Here is a 20,943-nt window from a genome sequence, read left to right on the forward strand (position 1 = left end):
GTCACCAGTGGGTGACACTGGGAAGCGGGGAAGGAGCCACCCGGGTGATGACTCATTCATTCCTCACACCATGGCCATTAGTTTTCTGGTCCAAGGTCTTTATTTGTCTTGGGGTGTGTTGGGCTGCAGTTTTAACCATTTAAAAATACCCAGAACCCCACCAGGCCTTTTGGGCACCCCTAAAGGCAGTGGTGGAGGGGTTCCCATCTGGGTTGGGGCAGCCTTTCTCCAGGTTGCACCTTGGCATGAGGATGGGAAGGACACATGGACACAGAGTTTGCCAGTGCTAGAGTGGCCCCATCCCATCCCTTGCCTGCACCTGGCTGTGTCCACCAAGGCTTGCACCTGGCTTTGGGAGTAGCTGAGGAGCAGCCCCGGGGTGCTCTGGGTGGCACACGCGGGTGGGCTGGGAGGAGGCTGGAGACGCTGGCTGAAGCCCGCATGCTGAGGGCTCTGCCACAACACCCATGACAGCGTTACATCCAGCATTACATCCATTTACAAAGCTCAGCAACCAGCTCCTTTGGTCTCCCTGGAGGATGCCCCTGCACTCAGGGCAGGAGCAGGGCTGGAGGCCGCTGCCATCCTCTCCTGCCTCCAGAGCCACACATCAGGCCCCCCATACCTATCATGGGGAGAGCGGGGACCTGCTCATGGCCCAGGTAAGACATGGGGCACCTTGGCCACATTGCAGACCCTCTTCCCACCCTCCTCTGAGACCCTCAGGTCAACCCTATCCCTCCCAAGGCCAGTTATTTTCATGGTCACTGCTGCCCACTTCTCAGGGGCCCCATTCCCAGGGCTGTGGAGCCAAGTCCTGCACCACACCACTGCTTTTCTTTGCAGTTTTGGTTTCCATCGTCGTCAGACGTGACTGGGTTTCACACTCCTCACCCAGGAGTGAAATGCTTGGTTTGTCTGTCTGTCTTTCCAGCAAATTGCCGTCTGAGGGCAGAAAGGGTGTGAAGGGGAGAGCAGAGGCAGAGCCCAGGGAAGAATTCTGCCCCAGATTCCTGGGTGAGGATGTCCAATGGCACTCTCAAGGGAAAGGAAGCAGCTTGCCACATCTTTTAGGGTCCAATCTTGACTGCCTTCACAGGGGGCCTGACTGGGCCAGCAGGACTCCCCATTAGCATGCCTGAGCCAGCCTGGTCCAAGATGTCTAGCAAATGTTTGACCCTGGTTTCTTTTCATTTCTTGGGTAATAAACACTTTAGAAGCCAATGGAAAGTATCCAGCATTAGCCCATCTGCATGCAGACAAGCTCTGATGCCTTGGAGATGGTCAGCTGGGGAAAAAGGTACATCCAGTCTTAGGAGAACACTGATGCCATTTGGCCAATCTCAAGAGCATGGAGCTGGGAAGGGCTCCTGGTGACCACATCTCCTCCTCTTGCCTCTGGCTTTCCCGCTGGCTCCCCGAGCTAGTCCCCAGGCCCTGGGTGACTGGAAGGACCTGCAGCTCAGAGATGCCTTGGATTTTTGTCAGCATTGGATGAAGGACATCCTCTGCAATCACTGCACAGTCTGCACTGTTGTGAGTGGGGAGCAGAAGAACCCCTGCTGGCAAAGGAGGCAAAGGGAAGGGTTTCCATAATGTTACTGAAGTGGTCCCTGAGTGCCAGTTTATCTGGCTGTGCCAATGTTCCTGTACTGGCACATGAGAAGGTGCTTGAAGGTTTTCTTGAAAGTGGCATTGCAGAGGGCATAGCAGGCTGGGTTGATGGTGCTGTTGACATAGCAGAGCCAGTAGCCAATGGACCACACTGTTTCGGGCACACAGGTCTCACAGAAGGTGTTAATGAGGACCATCACGTTGTAGGGCGTCCATGTGAGTATGAAGGCCAGGAGGATGGCAAATATTGTTCGGGTGACTTTCTTCTCTCGGGCAGCCATCTGGCGCTTTTTCCGTACTTGGCTCCTGGCGATGCTGGCAAACTTCCTGGCAACATTGACTGGGCGGCTGTTGGCCAGGGAGTTGTGGTTAGAGGCTCCTGCCTTAGCTGGGACGATCTCAATGGCGGTGACACATTCAGTCCCCGTCTGCTTGGTGACAATTTTAATCTTGGACCACTTGGAAGTTGGGTTCACACGGGGGATGGCTGGACTCTGTCCTTGCCCTGCTGGCAAGATTTCTGCTGTGGGCTTGTCTTTTGTGGTCTGGGTCATGCTGACAGTGCTGGACTCATTGGATGTCTCCTTCTCCTCCTGATGGCCAGTGGCCTCTGTCTGTGCAGATGGCTGGTCATCCACTTTCCCATTCCTCACTTCCTCCTTCACCTCCACGGCCCTCTTGGGAGAGTTATTGTTGTTCTGTTTGACTGGGGGGCCCTTGAGGAATCTGAGGGACTTGCCTTTCCTCTCTTTCCTGCTCTCAGGCTTGTGCCTCCTCACCCTGCTTCTGCTGGCCAGGGAGATGTGGATGTACAGCACCGTCATGATGACTACGGGCAGGTAGAAAGCAGCAATGGCTGTGCCAAAGGTCACCGCTGGGTTGGAGAGGAACTGGATGTAGCATTCCCTCTCGGGGACTGTCCTCTTGCCCACAATGAACTGCCAGAACAAGATGGCAGGGGCCCAGAGAATGAAGGACAATATCCATGCGGCCGCAATCATTAGCCCTGCCATCTTGGTGGTCCTCCTGGCCGGGTACGTCAGGGGCTTGGTGACACAGAAGTACCGGTCAAAGCTGATGATGAGCAGGTTCATGACAGAGGCATTGCTCACCACATAGTCCAGAGCCAGCCACAGGTCGCACACCACAGCCCCCAGTGGCCAGTAGCCTTTGATGATGTAGACCGTGTAGAGGTTCATGGAGAAGACCCCGATGATGAGGTCCGCGCAGGCCAGGCTGAAGAGGAAGTAGTTGTTGACAGTCTGGAGCTGGCGGTTCACCTTGATGGAGAGCATCACCAGGATGTTCCCCACCACAGTGACAAGGCTGAGTGAGCCGGTAACAGTGGCAATGAAAACCAGCTCCACTGTCTTGTAGTTGGTGGGAGGCTGCACAGCCACCTCAGAGCGGTTGCCCAGGGTGAAGTTGTCATAGGTCAGGTTGGCCATCTTTGCCTGCCAGGGCTGAGCAGAGAGGTTGTGCATGGGATCTGCAAGGAGAGCGAGGACAGAAAGGGAGAATATCAGACCTTCCAGCCTGGCCTGGCAGCATTTCCTCAGTTTCCCAGGCCAGCACTGCTCTTGGCTAGTGCTCAAAAATCTCCTGGCATTCCTGGACTTCTCTCTGCCACTCCAGGAGTCCGTTGGAGGCACTTTTTGTGTCCCTATTTAGCAGTAGAGGAGACACACAAGTTGTAGGGAGAGAAGCAGGAATGGGGCTAGGACAGTCCTATGGCCAGGGTGTGATGGTCCTTTCTTTGCAGGGCCAGGAACCATATCCCAGCAGGAGCACAACTTCGTGTGCTCCACAGCGGCACACAGGGAGGCCAAAGGGCTGGGGGGAAGAGGACTGCAGAGCCCAGGGGGGATGCACATACAGCACTCACTGCCAGAAGAGCACAGCATGGAGCCAGTGCCCTGCCCCAGGGATGAGAACAGGTTTATGGTATGCCCCAGGCATGTCCTGCTGAGCTCCCCAAAGCACTCCCCAAGAGGCACCTAACCCACAAAGCCCCTGCCATGGTTCACTCAGCTCACCTGTGTCTCTTGCAGCAAACAGCTCCTTCTGGAAGATGAAATCTGAGACAAGGAAAACAGTAAGTTACACCACAGCTTGTGTGAGTCCCACGACATCTTACTGGGGGCACCAACCTATCCAACAGAGGCAGCCCTGACAAAAGGGTGGCACTGCTCAGATACAGATGCTGAAAAGCCAAGAAAGGCCTGAAGATGGGTAATTTGGCGTGGTGCAGGAGAGGGAGGGAGCTGCACAAGTGCCATCAGTCAGTGATGCTCGGAAGTGATAACCCCTTCCCCCAATCCCACATCACACTGCAGCTGCAGCCACCCTGGCCACGGAGATGTGTGGTGTGCAGTCAGACACCTCAGCATGATACATGGAATTATTTATGAAAAGTGATGAGAATTACAGACAGAATTACTGCCTTCATCCAAACCAAGACGCCTGTGGTTAATCACCCAAGGAAAGAGTAGAATGGACCTTAAAAAAAAAAAATCAATAGACCAGAAGTGCTATGTTGAGATGAAAGGGAATTTCCTGGAAAGCAAAGGAAAAGCAAAGACACTGAGGGAGATGGGCTGGACAGAAGAGCTTCCCATTGAATCTACCTCTCCCACACCATCCAGGCCCCCAAAACATGCTGGGCCTTCACTAGCCTCACCCTGGCTTTTGGGAGCATCCCAACCCCAACAGCCCATGAAGGGCAGCCCCTCCAGCAGCTCCTCCTGGTGCCCAGGGCAGGGGGTCAGCCCCATGGGCACTGCTGCCGGGAACCCAGTGGGAGCCAGCGTGTGGGCAAGTGTCCCCGCAGTGGGAGGGCTCAGCACAGTGTGTCTCTGGCTTGGGTGCTGGCTCCAAATGCCTAGGACCCCCAAAACTGATTCTGCTAAATGTATAAACATGCCACTAACACGCACCTCTTCCAAACAGGGTCTGGCAGGCTTTGAGATCGGCTCTTCTATTCTAAGTATTTGAAAAGAAATGCCCTTGTCTTTCATTTGTGGTGAGTGTAGGAGATTCCTGCCATCAGAAAATAGCCAAGTTTTTAATATAAGCAGTTTCTAATGAGATGCAGATGCAACTAAATGAAAATGTGGCTGCTGAGATGCTAAAGCCAGGGTCCGATGTAGCTATTTACGCAGCTTCTGCATTTGCAAGGCTACAGCTATGATAGTGGTGGAGCTCCTCTTACAGGTGCAAGGGAAAGAAGTGAGTATGGGACAAAGAAATACCTCTCTACCATTATCTGTGAAGACAAAAGGCATTTAAAAGAAAGCAGTACCCTTTGGCAGATGCTACATGCCAGATACAGATGGTGCGAGGAAGCCTGGTAGCACTGCCCATCTTTGCACCCAGCTCCAAGGACAAGGGATGCATCGAGGGAGGGGGAAAAGGTTTCTGCTGCCATCCTTCCTGGGCACCCAGCCAGGGATGTGAGAAGAGGTGAAAAGTGTATAAAATGGCTTAGAAATCTATAATCATGGCAGTTTGGGGGTTGGTTTCCGTAAGATTGAAATGAGTTTTAATTTCTTCACTTTGGTGAGATGGGGAGATTTAACTGTCATTCTTGTAACAGCTAATCAAACTGATCAGACAAGCTAGCAATCATGCAGACATTTACCCCAGCTCTTCCAAGAAGAATTTGAAAGTCTTTAAAAGAAACCTTTTCATCATCTCTGCTAAAATGTGGGTTTCAGTTTTCTCACTTTTGTTCATGAACTGCCATCCTCTTCTAAGCGTGTCTAATTAATTATTAGACTTGACAAAGACTTGTATTCTCAGTTACCCAAAGTAAGAAAAGTCCATCTCAACCCCAAACTGTTCTGTACGTGTCCCAAGACGGGAGGAAAGGCTGCGGCAGCCCCACACGCGAGCCTTCGGATGCCACCCAGAGGTCATGCTGCAAACTGGCGTCAGGAGGCAGAGGCAACTGCAGCCTCAGAGTGGATGGCTTAAACACTGAGCATTGTGAAAATAAGCCTTCACCCATCAACAAAAATAAAGCAATCCCCTGTGTGAGGGAAGGAAGAGGACTGAACATGCTTAAAGGTGTGAAGATATGTACAACACAGAGCAACACGTGTGAGCTGGGAGCTGTGCACACCACTCACCCTTGCCTCAGATGCCCTGGCTATTCTCTGCCATGCCCCAGCCCACCAGGCATCTTTCTTTCCCCATCTTCTGCTCTGCATCCCACTGTCTCACTCTTTGCCCCCGACGCTGGCTCTGAGCTCACTGGGACCGCTCAGCACTGCCTTTGCCTTCCTGAGCAGAGCAGGCAGCTCAGTCTGGAGCTGGGAGAAGGCCAAGGATGCTGCAAATTTGGTAGGTCTGAGCAGCTGACCAAGCCATGGATCATGCCTGCATGGGCACTACGGATAGATCTTTGCCTTTGAGATGGAGAGCACCCAGGCTGTGTGGGAAGGGCCTGGGTGGGGGCACAGCCCTCAGGCAGCCACACCTCTGTCTGCATCCCCATCATGTGTCCAAAGATGGAAAGAGCACACAGGAGAGCTGTGGAGCTGCAACAAACTCACCAGTGCGACACCATCCCCACCCTCATGCCAGCCACATCACTGTTCCCAATGCTGTGACACCAAGAACCAAGGGACCTCTCCAGGAGCTGGTGTCTCTCCATTAAAGCCTTCCTCATGTCCTCCAGTGCCCAGTACTTGCACATCTCCAGCAGCTCATTTCTTCTGTCCCTCCCCTCACAGCCCCCATCCTACATCACCCTCTCTGTCTCCATTCCCTTTCGCACCCCACTTTCATGATGGCACCACAGACAGGGAGGAGACAAAGCCTTGACAAAGCTCAGGGAACACTTCAGAAGTGCTCCTGGGGCTGTGACACCAACTGGCTTTTCAGCCTGCACACAACAGTTCTTTGTCTGTGGTGCTCAGTAGGTGCTCTCCCACACCTGCTTGCGCCAGCCAGCTACAGCAAACTCCCTCATACTTTTGGCAGTGATTTGTGGCCGGTTTTCTCCTCTGCATCGAAGCCATTAGGAGACTCCAACTCTTTACTGATAGCATCCTCTGGTCCAAGAGCTTCTGTGGCTGCTGCAGTGCTCACCGATCATGTCATCAAGACAGGGAGATGCCTTTCCCTTCCAATACAGGTACAGATCCAAGCAGAGAAGGTTGTAATTTGAGTGGGGCCCAACTATTGTGGGCAGTGGGCACAGCAGGGTCCCCATTGCTGCCTGCAATCATGGGTGTGACCATTGTTGGCTGAGGATTCAACTCCAGAGCAAGAGCAAAGCCAGTGTTCCGTCACAGGGTGACACCCGAGACCACAGCAGAAAACTCCTGCTATTTCCTTGCTGCACCTCATGTGCCTCTCCAGCAAGCCTTCCCAGCCTGTCAGCTCCTACAAACTGCCTCACAGCCTCTTGCCAGGTCAGAGAGGAGAAAGCCCTGTCACAGACTGCTGGTGACCACCGTGTACCCAAAAAGTCTGCAGTAGCTGGAGGCTGGCACTCCATCAGCTGCAGTCAGTGACTGAGCACCTGCTGCACACAGCTCACGTGGGATGGAGGGTTTAGTTCCCTCCTGCCCTTGTTGCTCCTCGTGCGGAAGGAGCTGGCCACCCTCCCCACTGGCACAGCAAGGACAATGGGGGAGGCTGGTATTTACATACATCCATGTGATGGTGGCACCTCAAGCTGTGGGATGAGCTCCTGGAGCCAGCAGCCCTACTGCCCCAGCATTCCCTGCCTCTTCTCTCTGTACTGCACAGCCTCCCTCTGCTCCACAGCCCCCGTCCCACACATCACCACCCGCCATCCCCTTTCCTGTTTTGACACTGCCCCCATCCCAGCATCATCCTCAGGGCTGGGGATCCTCAGGGAGCAGGTGCAAGTGGGAGGCAGATCCACGTCTGGTCCACATGCAGTTGAAGCAAAACCTCTGGGAATGAGCAGGGCTCTGCATGCACCCAGCATGCTCTGCAAGGAACCCCATCATAAAGCAAGCCCCATGCTCACACACCAGTCTGGGGATGAAGATGTTTACAGGGGAAGGAGAGGAATTAGAGAAACCCGTACTTCAGGAGATGCCTATGAGTGTGAGCTGCTCCCAGAGGAGATGGGCTTTAGCCCTGCATGGGCTTGGAGCAACAGCAAAACTGAAAGAGACCTCGAGCTCAGGGACAGGATCGAGTGGCTGTGGCTGTCAGTTCCTGGCTGGATGGATCCTGTGGGGCTCTGAGTGCTGCCTGTCTCCAGGAGAGAGGGAAGCTGGCCCCCTCCACCACAGGCACATTCCAGCAGAAGGCACACATCACCCACTGCTCTGTCCGGGTGCCCAAGGCTGGGCCTCGGCACATCACCTTTGGTGTCACATTTGGAAAGAGCCAGGCCAGCCCCACTGCCAGCCCCACTGCTTGTCTTGGCCTTCCTAAAGGTATAGAGAGGGTAAAAGTCTTAATGGGGTTAGTCCTGTCATGTCAAACTCCTGATGTGATGTAGGGCTGGGCAGTTTGTGCAGCCACCACCACAAGGAGGAGAGGAGAGAGAAAAAAGAGGGAACAGAAGATGGTAGACATTTATGGCTCACGTACAAAAAGAGAAGGTATACTGAGGGAAGGGTGACAGTTTGTGCTGCTAATTGCATTATCTAATAGCTGTTAATTAGTTCCTGAATCATGGCACCAGTTTACAGCTAGTGAAGGATTGTTCTGGTTGACAGATTCACACCCCTCACAGTGTGAAAACAGAATTCCTAGATACTGGGAACAGGCACCTTAGAAATAAAACATACGGGAGAAGACTGAGGGCAGGCCTTGCGTCTGGCAGAGGGAGGGTTGGTGTTGGGCGGCTTCCGTGCCTCTGCATTGGAATGATGAAAGCAATAAACAACCAGAAAAGCAGAAAGGAGATGAGGGGCCAGCAGGATCTGTTGTGTTAAAATAGCAGGGCTCCCCTTGCCCTCCCAGCTCCAGCTGGTGGCTGTGCTTTCAACCCTCTAGTCAATGGATCCCTGAAGTCCTTATCCTCCTCCAGAGGAGATCTGAGCCATTGTGGAACAGGAATTGTTTCTTGTCAGTAACATATGGGGTGGTTCTGGGCATTTGCTTTTTCCATTGAATAATTTATTCTTATTTCTTCCTCTGCTATTCAACTGGTCCTCATGAGGCACAGCAATTTCCTCCATCCCCACAAGTTAAGAACCTCTGATAGCTTTTCCTGGAGCCATGGAGAAGCAGTAAGCTCAGTGGCACAGGAGCAGCCAGCTTTCAGGGGGAGGCGAGGGGGCCAGAGAACACCCCCGTGCCTGACACATGTTCGCACATCAGGTTTGGAAAATCTGATGTGTCCGGGGCCAGAAGGGAGTGTTGCAGTAGTGTAACCCCACCACCCCCCTCAAGCAAGCCAGGAGCCTCCCCTGCCTTCCCTGCTGCTTGTAACTATGTGGGTAATGCTGGGTTTCAGAGTAAAGCCGAGGCACCACATCCAAGGTGGTTTGCACCCGGCTGTGGGAAGCGCTCCCAGGTCAGAGCCATGGCTGTTGAGCTGGGCTCCTGCAGGTAGTGCCCAGCCCAGCAGGCCCAGCAGCATCCCACAGCAGGCATAGCTGCACCCCCTGCCCAAAATGGCCCTTCAGCACTTGCCTGTACCCCTAATGTGCCCTTTGCAGGTTGTAAGGGGCCGCATGCCATTTATCCACAGCATTACCAGACAAGAAGCAAGCCAGTGAGAAAGTGTTTTATAAAAAGTAATTGAAAGGTCACTCCTATAAATAGCCTACCAGCACACTGGTCACTCTGACAATTAATTAACCATCTGTCACCCAATTATTAGGCCATATAAATAACCTATCAGTGGAACGCTACTAGCAAGTGTGCACGGCAAATGCCACGCGAGCCAAAGTCCAGCCTTACCCTGCTGTGCCCAGCCTGCAGCTCCCAGGCACCGGCGGCTCCCCAGCAGCTCCCACGCCTGCGCTGGCTCCGATGGTAACATCCCGGGGGGAGAAGGCTCATCACGGCGGCATCGCACAGTGGGACGAGGGGGACACAGTGTCCTCCCTCCAGTGTCCTCTGCCTCGGCCGCCCCAGGGCTGCAGCTCCCAGCTGGTGGCAGAGCTCAGCCCGTGTCGCTGAGCCAGGAAGGTGCTGGGCTTCCAGCTGAGCCTGGGCTGGAGCCACACTTCCCCCCTCCCATCCACTGCATTAATGCTCTCTGCCTCAGAGAGATGCTCATGTTCTTTTATATGCCTGGGCTGAAGCTTTAACAGAACCCAGCTGTTTCAAGGCAGCGCAACAGAAATAACCCCACTGCAGCCCCAGGTCCCACTGCCAGGAAGGGCTCTGGGACCAGCCAGCAGAGAGGAAGAAGGGAGAGAGAGGATTACAGCAACAAGTGACTGCCTGGATTAGCTGGGCTCTTCCCAGGGAGAGATTAGTGGCTGGGATCAGGTGCCTGTGGGACAGAGGACGGTGGAGGAGAGACTGAGGGCTAGAGGGGCAGGTGTTGCAAGACCTAAGATCTGTTTGCTTAGAAAAGCAGTTCCCCCTGCCCCAGGGACAGGCCTTGCCAGGGGATGGCAAGGGGGAAGGACTCAGCTCTTTTTGGGAAGCCAGTTGTAGGGAAGCCCCCTCACTCTGCCATGGCCCCACACAGCCACAGTTGCCCAAGCCAGGTCGCTGCCACCCACCTAGGGGATCTGCCCCCCCAGGCCAGTCCCAGAGGCCAAGGCTGGTGCTGAATAAGGCAGGAGCTGGCCCTCACACAGAGACCCGCAGCACTCTGCACTCACCCTCTTTGCCCCCCAGGGTCCGCATGAGCCGTAGGGTGGGGATGCAGCTCAGACAGTCAGGGATGCAGCACTGCTCTGGCAGAGCATGGGTGTCAGGAGGGCAGGGGGAACCTGTTTCTCTGTAACTCAGCCTGGAGCTGAGGCATCGCAGGGAGCAAACAGTAAGGTGCTCATTTGAAATTTTAGAGACCTGACAATGGAAACAAGAGCCCCTTGCCCCATGGAGCAGAGTGAAGATTGAGAGGGCAAATGAGCCAGCTGAGTAACAGGTGAGAGAAAAGAGCTGATGCCCTGAGCCAAGGGCAGAAAACCAGGCAGGAGCAAGAACCCTGCTGGATGGATGTGTCTGTGAGAGCCCTAGTCCTGGAGGCAGACAGCAGATGGGAATCTTTGGGGTGCTAATGAAAAAGAAAATTGAAAATACTAGACTCCATTTGGCCACAAAACCTGCAAGAGGGTTTGGAGTTGGAGGTGATGCCTGAGCAAAGGGACAGAGTGAAGGAGATAACCTGCAGCAGTAGGTGGGCAGGAAAGCCCAGGGCATGGACAGGCAGAATGGAAAATGTGGGGGCCAGGGGGCCAGGGGAGGAGAGCAGGTAGGAAATCCCCATCCATGGTGACAACAGAGAAGGGGAGGGATGGAGAGGAGGGAGGTGGGAATAGTCTCGGACTACCAGGGAGGGATTACGTATCTCCCCTACAGAAAAGTCCAAAGAAAGTCTTCTGAGGAGAGATCTCACACAGAGACATTGCTTGCAAACCTCTCCCTGCTATCTTCTCTGGAGGCTCCCACCAGCTCGTGGCTGGGCAGAGTGGGAGCTGTGCTGAGGCTGGAAACCTTTGTGGGCTGCAGCTCTCTGGCCCAAGCAGCCCAGCTCTGCCTGGGAGTCACCTCTCTCACTGCAGGATGGTGATCCCCAGCCTGTCATGCTGGTGCTGAATAAGGCAGGGGCTGGCCTCCATGCAGAGACCCACAGCATGCTGTACTCACCTTCTTTGCCCCCCAGGGTCCCCATGAGCCGTAGGGTGGGGATGCAGCTCAGACAGTCAGGGATGCAGTGCTGCTCACCCCACACTAACGCTTCAGGCAGCACCCACAGCACAGGACAGGGGTTTTAGCCACCTCATTGCCTGTGACTGCACAGGGTAGCAGAGGGTTTCATGAGTTGAGCATCACTCATGGGCCTTGGTGAGTTATCTGAGCTCTGCAAGAAGCATAGAGACCACCATGCTAGACACTGCTCCTAAGTGCTGCAGAAAGGCAGGCCAGAGGCCAGGCAATTCATGCCCGTTTTCAGGCAAAGGCAGATGCCAGAAGGGTTTCATTGCTCTCCACTCCTCTCTGCACACATGCATGCACTTTTTTGGCTTTATCTGGGACTGCACATGATGTAACTGTCAGCAGAGCAGGGATCCAAACCACCCCAGAGGCACTAGAGACAGCGAGATGCAGGGTATTCTCCTTCCCATCTCAGTCATGCAAAGATCTCCCAAGGATCTTCATCCCTGCTCAGCAGAGCCAGCCTGCCACGCTGCCCAGGGCTTGGGAGCTAACATCAACACTGGGAGGGTTTGCAAGTGAGGGGTCAGTGAAGTACGGCGCCATGGAGGCCTCCGGAGAGCTGCTCTGTGACCTGGAGCGGATGCAGGGGCCCAGGACATCATGTTTGCAGACTCATGTTTTCAGACCTCAGTGTTGCACAACTGGAGCTGAGTTTCCCACAGACAAATCAATCTAACTCTGCTTAAAGAGGCTGAAGACATTAACCCGTTAACTGGCCAATGCAAAGCAACTTCACCAGCAGCCTAAACCCTGCTGATGACATTTCACCTCCAGACACTTCCAGCTGAGGCCTGTGGTGTCAGCCCTCACTGCCTCCTCTGCCAAGCTGCAATATGCTAGATGTAAAAGCAGTTGTGGTACCAGAGGGGCTGCTTCTCTGCCTGGCTTTCTCGGCTGGAGGAGCACAGCCAGCCTTGATAGCTCAGTAACACGCTGATAACTCAGGCCGAGCCTGCTGTGCTCAAGGAGCTCCATGGTTTGCACTGAGTTTTGCCTTTAAAGGACAAAATTCCTAGTTGCTGCCCCTCCTTCACCAACTGACCTGGGATGCAACTCCTCTTCGAGGCTCTTGAATTCAAGTAATCAGCCCTGTGCTTTCCCATGTCCCTCCCCAGCTCTCTCTGAGTCACTGGAACGGGTGGGAGAGGTTCCTCTGCAGCCACACATCTCAACCTGCCTACTGCTGGGGCAGGAGGTGGGAAGGGAACAGGGCACTTGGGCATCTCTGCCACTGCCTCATGCACTGAGCGGGAATGGAGCTCACATTGCACAGGACATAAAGGTGTGGTGGGGACAGGGTCACAGCAACACAGAAGAGCCACTCTCACTCACACAGCTCTGATTTGCAGGACCTCCGGCAACAGCTTGGGGGATTGTGGAGGGACAAAGCACTGTGCCTACAGCCATTGCATTTGCAGGCTTGGACAGACTGCTGATGTTAATTTTCTCAGCAAACTTACATCATACAAGGTATAAACCGAGCCTTTGCTGGAGTTCCTCCTCAATGCAGCGCAGCCTCAGGGCTGAAGGCATCTCTGGAGGGTCCTGAGAGCAGCCCTGGGGCGAAGGTGTGAGCAGCTGTGCCCGGCACGAAAGGGGTCATGCTGGGGAGCATCTCCAGCAGAGCCTCATTTGCTATGCTCACAGTGCCAGGGGACTCAGGGTCTGAAGAGAGGTCAAATGATGTTGTCCTGGCACAGAATCAAGTCCCAAGAGGACCAGTGCATCGATCCGCAGGGAAGGTGGGATGGCTGCCAACAGGCACATAGAGTGAGGACACCCAGGTGTCTCTAACTGGGGGAACTGGGACTAGTTGTGTGTCTCCTGCTAAAACTGTCTCTAAGCATCAAGGGGGCTATCTGTTTATGAGACACCTTGCCCTGTGTTCATGCAGCAGCAAAATGCTGCAATCATGGGTCAGCCTGCCCAGGGAACACTTTCCCGAGATTAATTTGTTCAGGGAGTGCCTCACTCCTTGAAGCTTCAGTAAATGAATTTGTCTGAATACAGGGCAAGGGTCCACCTCAGTATGTTCAAGGGTCTGGATGCAGCGAGACTCTGCCATGCCTAGAGGTGTAAAAGGATGTCATGGTGGGTTGTGCTGCAGGGGACGATCAAGGCTGGCACACTCCTCCACCTGGCTGTGAGTTAGGCAGCAGCCACACATTCAGGCCCTCACCTCCTGGTCTACCAGGGCCCTGGGCAGGAGAGCACATGAGTCTTCCTAAAAACTGGTGTCTGTTTTCTGACTGGTTGCACAAAACCCTCAAAAGAAGGATGGATTTGGCACAGCTCCAATCACCAGCTTGAAGAGGCTTCAACACTGCCCGGGTGTGGAGCCCCGCCTCACCACTGGCACACTCATGGTGGGTGCTGGTGCTTGGGCAGGCTAAAGAGCAGTCAGCAGGGGATGCTTGGATGGGAATGAAGAGACGAGAGGAAGTAGATGGGAATGATCTGGTCCAAAACTTCCATTTCCTTACTGTGTCAGGTCCCGCACTCTCACATCTCCCTGAAACACGTCTTTTAAACATGCAGTTTTAGAGCCAGCCCAGAATGGGTGCCGAAATGCAAAGCAAACCTGCTCCCTTGGCTTACTGGAGGGCAGTAAGGGCATAGACCCATGTCGGACTGAGCAGCGACTGGCTCCAGGACAATGCCCACCTCTCCAGAAGATGCCCATCAAAGCCCTGACTTAGCGTGCCAAGGAGAAGGGGTCAGCTTGTGCACATGAAACACTTGCTGCATGTCTGTCCCTGTGGAAAGACGAGCTGTATTTGTGCAGAAAGCAGGAGCCTCTCGCAAACAGCCTCCATTTCCCTCTCCTCTCATGAGTGCTCTCCCTGCTGCCTTTGCAGAGCTGTGTCTGCCACCTTGGCTGGGCACTCACCAAACCTCTTCACCTCCGTGGATGCTGCTGGTCAGGGCTCAGCAGGGCAGGCAGAGAAGGGCTCAACACAAAGGTGTGCTAGGGATTGCTGTGCATCAGCTGCTCCTCCTGGTCTCACTATTTTTATTCCCTGTTGTTGTCTTTTTTCCTTCTTTTTCTTTTCTTTTTTTTTTTTTTCTGGGGAGATATCTGTCATTTTAATTTTAAAAAACAAAACAACAAAATCCCAACCATGACAAAACCTGACATCAATGGGATGCTCGTAGGGACAGTTAAAGGAGAAAAACCATGCTCCTTCTGCAAACTCAGAGTAATTGGATCACAGCATTAATTAATCATTTCAGTTCATTTCTCTTCTATGAAAGAAAACAGACTGACCCGCTGAGACGGGTGCGCCCCTTGTGTGAATAAACAAACTACTTTTACTGGTAGCCCTTCTCCTTCTCCCGCCAGCTTTCCTCTTCCCACTCATCAGGTCACTCCCAGGCTGCTGCTGCTCCGTCCAGCAGCCCTGGAAACTTGCTGCCAGTTTGAGCAAGGGCGCATTGGCTTGGGTCCCACAGGGACCAGGGCTGCTGCACAGCTCTGCACACCTGCTCCCATCCCCACCTTCCCCACCCAGGGCTCCCAGCACTGGCCACCATCCCAGATGAAGGGTGAACCAGGGATGGGTCGCTGTTTAGGATTTCCACTGGATGCCCTGCTCTTTGCTGAGATGTCCCATGGGGGCCTAGTCCAGGCTGGAGAGCTGCAGCAGGTGCTCAGATGACAGGAGTCAGGGCGTTAGGAAGCAGGAGGTGATGCCCAGCAGTAGTGACAGCGAAAAGCATCTTGCTGTCACCTGAGATTTCAACACGAGCATTGTCTCTGGTGATGTTTCACCAAAAGCCTGGGCTCTGGGATCCTGGCACCTGAGTATTTTGATAGACGGTGTCGGCATCAACAAGCCACCCAACTGCATTGGTAGCAACCCTTCCAGCCCCTGTGTTCACTCTGCAAGTTGTGGCAGAAGTGAAACCACCCTTGGAGATCACTCAAGGCAGTTGTGACAAAGCAGGGAGCCTCCAAATGCCCAAGCAGAGCCCAACTGCCAGCAGGGCACAGGGGAACACCAGCTACTCCTCAGGTTGGGAAGTATCTCCCTAGCCTTGGGCTTTGCAAAGACCAGCTAGAAAAATCCATCCACAGCACAATCAGAGGGGTTGAAGGCAGGTCAGACAGAAGCCAGGGCTGCTTTTATTTTAAAAAAATGATAAGAACTGTTGCCTGATTTGAAGCCAGCGTCATTATTTTGGAAAGAAAGAAGGGTGTGGCTGCCCGACTCTTGTCCATGATGGGCCGACAGAGGAGCACGGGGGACCTCTGTCATTACCAGCAGGAAAGGGTGCAACAGGGCCAGAAAGGGCTGAAGGGAAGGTGAGACCCACACTGAGGGAGAGAGTGGGCAAGAGCTGTCTCCCTTGCAATGCCCAGCCTGGCAAAGGGCTCTGAGGAGAGGGGGAAAAACTTCTGCCTAGTCACATCCTTGGAGGTGGCCACAAGCGCCAGAGGGGTTTGCCCAGTATGGCGACAAAGTATCCAAAAGATAGGGATCGTGCCCCTGTTGCTCTTGTTGGAATAGTGAGGGAAGCAAAGAAAGCGTGCAGGTAGTTTCCTGTCCAGGAATGTCTCCTTCCCAGGGAAGGCACCAGGGGAGCAAATAACCCCCGTCCTGGGTTTCCTCCTGGGGGTGTCTGCCCCCGGGGCTGCAGGCTGCTCATATTCCCTACTCAGGGCGCTGACAAGGCTGTTTCCTGGGTGACAGGAGGGACCCGAGGTTCCTCAGGCGACGGATCCCGGGAACGGTGTTGGTTTGGATGGGAGCAGGGAAAGGGGATGCCAGACATCACCCTGGTGCCCTGGCAGGACTGCACGGCTCTAGACATGCCGGGGCAGCGAACCAGTGCGAGGGTCCCGACCCGCGGGGCATCCCGGGGTTCCCGGGGAGACGCAGGAACGTGGGAAAGTTGCAGAGACACCTCCCCCATTCCTGGGGCGACCGCGTGCCACATCCCGCGGGGGTGCGCAGCCCCCTCCCCATGCACCCTAAAGCCATGCAGACGCCCCCCCGCCGGACCCTGCGGGGGCTGCCCTGCGCCCCCCGCCCTGCGCCCACGGAGCCCCGAGCAGCGACTCACCGGGCAGCCCAGCCCAGGGCGCGCCGCCGCCCGACGCCGAGCGGTTCTCAGCGGCCATGGTGCCGCGCCGCGCCCGCGGGGGCTCCGGCTGGCATGGCCCGGCCGGCTCCCGGCTCCGGTCCCGGCTCCCGGTCCCGGCGGCGCCGCGCGCGGCGGAGGGGCGGGGAGAGGGGAGGGCCCGGCGCTGCCGGCTCGGCCCTGTCCTCCTCCCCCCGCCCCCGCCCTCCCCCGCTCCCAGATGTGTCGCCCCCAGATGTGTCGCCCCCCTCGCCGCCACGAAAACGCACCGGGGCGGGGGCGGGGAAAGGGGGGGCTCACGACGTCAGGAGCCGCTGCCAATCCCCACGCCGCCGTTCCGCCGTCCCAGATGTGGCCTCCCGGCCCCGCCGGCCAGATGTTGTGCGGTAGCGCTCCTGCAGCACCCCGGACAGCGCTCCCGGGACCGCCCGCTCCCCGGCGCCGCGGCTCCGACCCCTGCTGCCACCTCCGCACCCACCGGCGGGGATAAGTCCCGACCCGGTGCAGCCGGCAGCGCCGGGAGCACCGGCGTCCCAAGGCGGGGGAGAGCGAGGAGCAGAGAGGCGCAGAGCGGGGCCCCGCACAGCCTGGGCAAAGGGAGGCCTCGACGCTTTCCCCAGTCCCCAAAACTCTGCCGGGCTGTCACTAACGCTCGGAACTGCGGTGTTCAAACAGAACAACAGCCTCATCAGGCAGTACTACAACCAGCTGACTGACTGTCCCCCAGGTTTGGCTTTTGGTAATGAGAAAGAGTCAAACGAGAAGAAACAAAGTGAAAAGGAAAAATAGCTCCCTGTCTTCCCTTTCCTCTACCCCCTTCCCCTTCCCTCCACTTTACACCCAGAGCAACTCCCTCACCCGCCCTGTGCCTCTCACTTGGGCTGTCTCACAGACACACACGCGTATCATTTCCCCATCTGCTCGGCTCTCACGCACACGTGCACAGACACGCATAAATAAATAAACGCCCCACTTTAACCCTCCTTTGCAGCGATTACAGTTGCAGATGGGTTCCTACCATTCATTCCTTCACCTCCTCACCCTCTTCTTGTACCTCTCTGGCTCTGGGAGGTAGCACTTAACAAAAGCCCAGTATTTCAAGTCAATTTCTCATCTGAGGATGTGTCCACTTCACAGACTGGACTTTTCTTTTCCCTAGATCCTGCAAACTGGTATCTTCTCCCTGCAAATGAAGACGCGTTTCTGAATTCCAGCAGAGCGAACATTGTTAAGGTAACTCAGACAATTTTATCTGATGACACATCTCCTGCTCCAGGTGCACCTCTGCACACTGAAAAGGTTAAAGCCCTTTGGCACTTGCATCTGCTGCTGCCTTTGCACACCAAGAGGCCCCTGCCGCAGCACTGAGGCAGATACACCACCATTATTTTGGTCACCATAGGCCACATTCTGGCATTTCTTTAGTGAGTTTAGTCAACTTCTATTTGTTTTCCTTCCTACTTCTTTGAGAAGCAAGAAGACAAAGCTTTCCGAGTGTCATCTGGTGTGGAGCCACGTGATTGCACTGCATGCAATGAGGCTTTGTTGGCTCTTTTCAGCTTAACATCTGCCCATGCTCTTTTTGCAGTCACTGACCAAAACCCGTCAAAGACTCCAGCCAGTTAATTGGAGCCTCTTGCCTTGTCCCAAAGCCCTGACCTCAAATAAATACCACCCTCTCCTCCTCCTTCTTTCCCCCTAAAAAAATTAATGTGAATAAACCTTTGTCACGCTCTGTGAGAATTCATTAGACTGAGGAAATATCTGCTTCAAAGACAATTTGATTGTACTGGAGCTGGGTTATTTGATTGGACTCTTGTTTCAAACTACAAGTCCCCAAAGACGAACAAAAGACTGTAATGAACAGTGAGATGTCTTCTTCCAAAGCTGATCAGTCATAGAGACAAAAAAGTGTAACCAAAATTGAATACAAAACTTTTCATCTTCTAACTCTTAGTTTAGCTATATACACTCATTAGTCAGAAGCAGAATTTCTGAAAGCCTGGACTCCCTGTACACATTCCAATTAAAGATAGCACTTGCTTCTTTTGGCTTGACATTTTCACACATTCCCTTCTTGTGGGCTGCCAGTGAGTTTCACCAGCCTCCCTTGCTGCCACCGAAGTGACATCACCTTCCTTCCTGGGCCATGTCAGCACTGGTCGTGAACAACAGCTAATCCACTCCGGAATCAGACCTCAGCTCCAACCCTTCCCCTGGCCAAATACATTGTGACAGGCTGTGAGGTGGGACAGGAGGGACTTGTGGTTTTCCCATGGAAGAAGCCAAGGGCTGACTTGACTTCATATTCAATGACCCAAGCAAATTAAGGGCCTCCCTTACTCTCTTTTGGGGTTAAGGCCTCTGACAGCCTGAGACTCCTGCTGGACTGACCCAGCTAACCAGCCAGTAAACCCAGCACCCATCACCTTGTAGGGATCTGGGATACTCCTGGAGCTGTCCATTTTTCATGTAACTGCACGTCTCCCATTTTTTGCATCACTCTACTCCTAGACTCTATTTTTTGGATGGCTTCTTTGTCTTTTTTTTCTTTTTAGCCATGCTGTGCTGTGCCTGCTGTCTAATCAGCAATAGCTAGTCTTCCATTATCAGCTGGCAATGTTCCATCATGCTCCTCCATCTCCAAAATTGCCCTTGCAGCAAAGCACCATAAACACCTAGAAATGGACAAAGCCACTCCTCTTACCTCTGCCTCTGAAGTGGGATATGCAGAAACCAGTGGAAATAACCACCGTGATACCTTGGCTTGTGACAGTTCCCATTCACAGCCATCCTGAGGCAGAGTGATTACGCCACAGAGCAGGTGCACAGGAGATGAGTATTTTTGAAGAGCAGGAAAGGCAGTTAGGGGTCATTTACCCTGGCATCCCCCACAAGCCCAGAAACACCCACCCATTATCCCTGACAGATTCCCAGTAACTATACTCAAACATGCAGCAGCCTCAGCAGCAGCCAGCACTGGCTCCTGGCACACAAACTAATGCCAGGCTGTGTCTGCTGGGGGACTTGGGGAATCCATTGCTGGTCCTGCAACCCTACACTCATGGCAGGGAGTCCTCAAGCAAAGAGCAGTTTTCACCTATCCCTGCAGCATGTACATGGGGCATGCACCAGTTCAGGCACACACCTCTGGCACTGAGCTCTGCCAGGGACAAATCCGCTCACCATCAGCTCTGGCTAGGTTTCCCCCTTCCTTCCACAAGTCCTCCCCTAGGCTGACAGTCTCTGCCAGCCTCCAGCAAAAACACCCCAGCCCAAGCCTGTCCTCCCATCCTGCTCACAGAGAGATAGATGCACTCCTGCATATGCTTGCATGTTCACTCTCCTTTCTTTCTGTCCTTCAAGGCACTCAGGTTTTCCTTCTGCCTCACACATCCTTTCATGCTCCACTTCCCTCCCTCTGCCACCAGACCCCTTTGCCCTCAGGTGGATCCAGATTGCCTCCCCAGCACAATGCAGGCAGCCAGTCCCCCTCCCTCTGACAGACGTACTCCCACAAACTTGCTGAACCCATCTACAAGGCTTTAATATTCATAAAAGTCAACCTTAGTCTAAAGAAAATGTGGTTGATGACGAAAGTATTTGCATTGCAAATCACTTTTAATAGCCCTCTAGTAGTCAGGCTGGTGATAAATGCTAATCCATCTATCAGCTCAAAAACAAAATAAACCCAACTCAGGAGGGGACAGTCAGAGAGAGAAGAAGCAGCCGGTGACAGTGAGAAAGGCTCAGGCCCCTGGACCATCACTGCCATGGGAGATGGGCATGAAGGCTTTGCTCAGCAGTCGGTGAGAGCAGTTAAGTGTCCCAAAGGGTGAAGAGGCAGCTGCTCTACCTGCTCTTGGCCAAGCAAGGAGACACCCTTCACTCACAGGCGTGGATCTGGCACTGCCTGGCAGGACAGAGCTGTCTAAATGCCAGGGCAGTAACTCAAAATCCTTGCCCATGCCCAGGGCTGCAGACAACAGGACAGTGCCACCTGTGGGTGGCATCAATACAATCCCCAGAGGAACAGTCCTTTCCCCTCATTCCGGTTGTCCCCAGGGCATATCAGGAACAAATGGCCCCAGACATGAGTTCTGCAGGACAGTCACTCATGGGTGCAAGGCGAGCCAGATCCCAGACCATGATGAGAAAAAAACATGCTGCAGTGAGCAGGGCAGGAGTTGCAGGGTCAAGGAGAAACAGGTCAGCTGCAGCCTTCCTGAGAGAGAAGGTGACTGAAGGCACTCAGCCATGCTCTGCTGCCTCAGCCAGGCCCCCAGTAGTCATCCAAAGCCACATCTTCTCATGCCTCATAGCATGCCTTAACTAGAGACAGGGAAAAAATACTGATGCCGAAGCTGCATTAAGCACATCACTTAGTGCTCAGCTGTTTCT

At 54.2% G+C, this 20,943-nt stretch overlaps 1 protein-coding gene across 2 annotated transcripts; it reads right to left on the reverse strand.

The window, feature by feature from the left end:
- Positions 1 to 77: 77 nt before the first annotated feature.
- Positions 78 to 16,641, reverse strand: CHRM4 (cholinergic receptor muscarinic 4). 2 transcript variants are annotated; one of them, XM_048307913.1, is made up of 3 exons: positions 16,525 to 16,641; positions 3,651 to 3,692; positions 78 to 3,103 (listed from the first exon to the last, which is right to left on the reverse strand). In XM_048307913.1, exons 1-3 carry the CDS (start codon positions 16,580 to 16,582, stop codon positions 1,626 to 1,628), a joined length of 1,578 nt encoding a protein of 525 aa, XP_048163870.1. In that variant the 5' UTR covers positions 16,583 to 16,641; the 3' UTR covers positions 78 to 1,625. The 2 variants fall into 2 exon arrangements, with proteins under 2 accessions (XP_048163870.1, XP_048163869.1); XM_048307912.1 differs by lacking the exon at positions 16,525 to 16,641 and adding an exon at positions 9,517 to 10,334.
- Positions 16,642 to 20,943: the final 4,302 nt, after the last annotated feature.

This window comes from Corvus hawaiiensis, chromosome 6 (assembly GCF_020740725.1).
Source record: "Corvus hawaiiensis isolate bCorHaw1 chromosome 6, bCorHaw1.pri.cur, whole genome shotgun sequence".
Lineage (NCBI taxonomy): Eukaryota > Metazoa > Chordata > Aves > Passeriformes > Corvidae > Corvus > Corvus hawaiiensis.

Bases quoted from the DNA above. Each gene is read 5' to 3' on its own strand.
- CHRM4 (XM_048307912.1), bottom strand. From the start codon at position 9,598: ATGTTACCATCGGAGCCAGCGCAGGCGTGGGAGCTGCTGGGGAGCCGC. The intron at 3,693-9,516 runs GTAAGGCTGGAC...TCCTTGTCTCAG, and splicing joins TGCAGGCTGGGCACAGCAGG to ATTTCATCTTCCAGAAGGAG. The intron at 3,104-3,650 runs GTGAGCTGAGTG...CTCTCCTTGCAG, and splicing joins GTTTGCTGCAAGAGACACAG to ATCCCATGCACAACCTCTCT.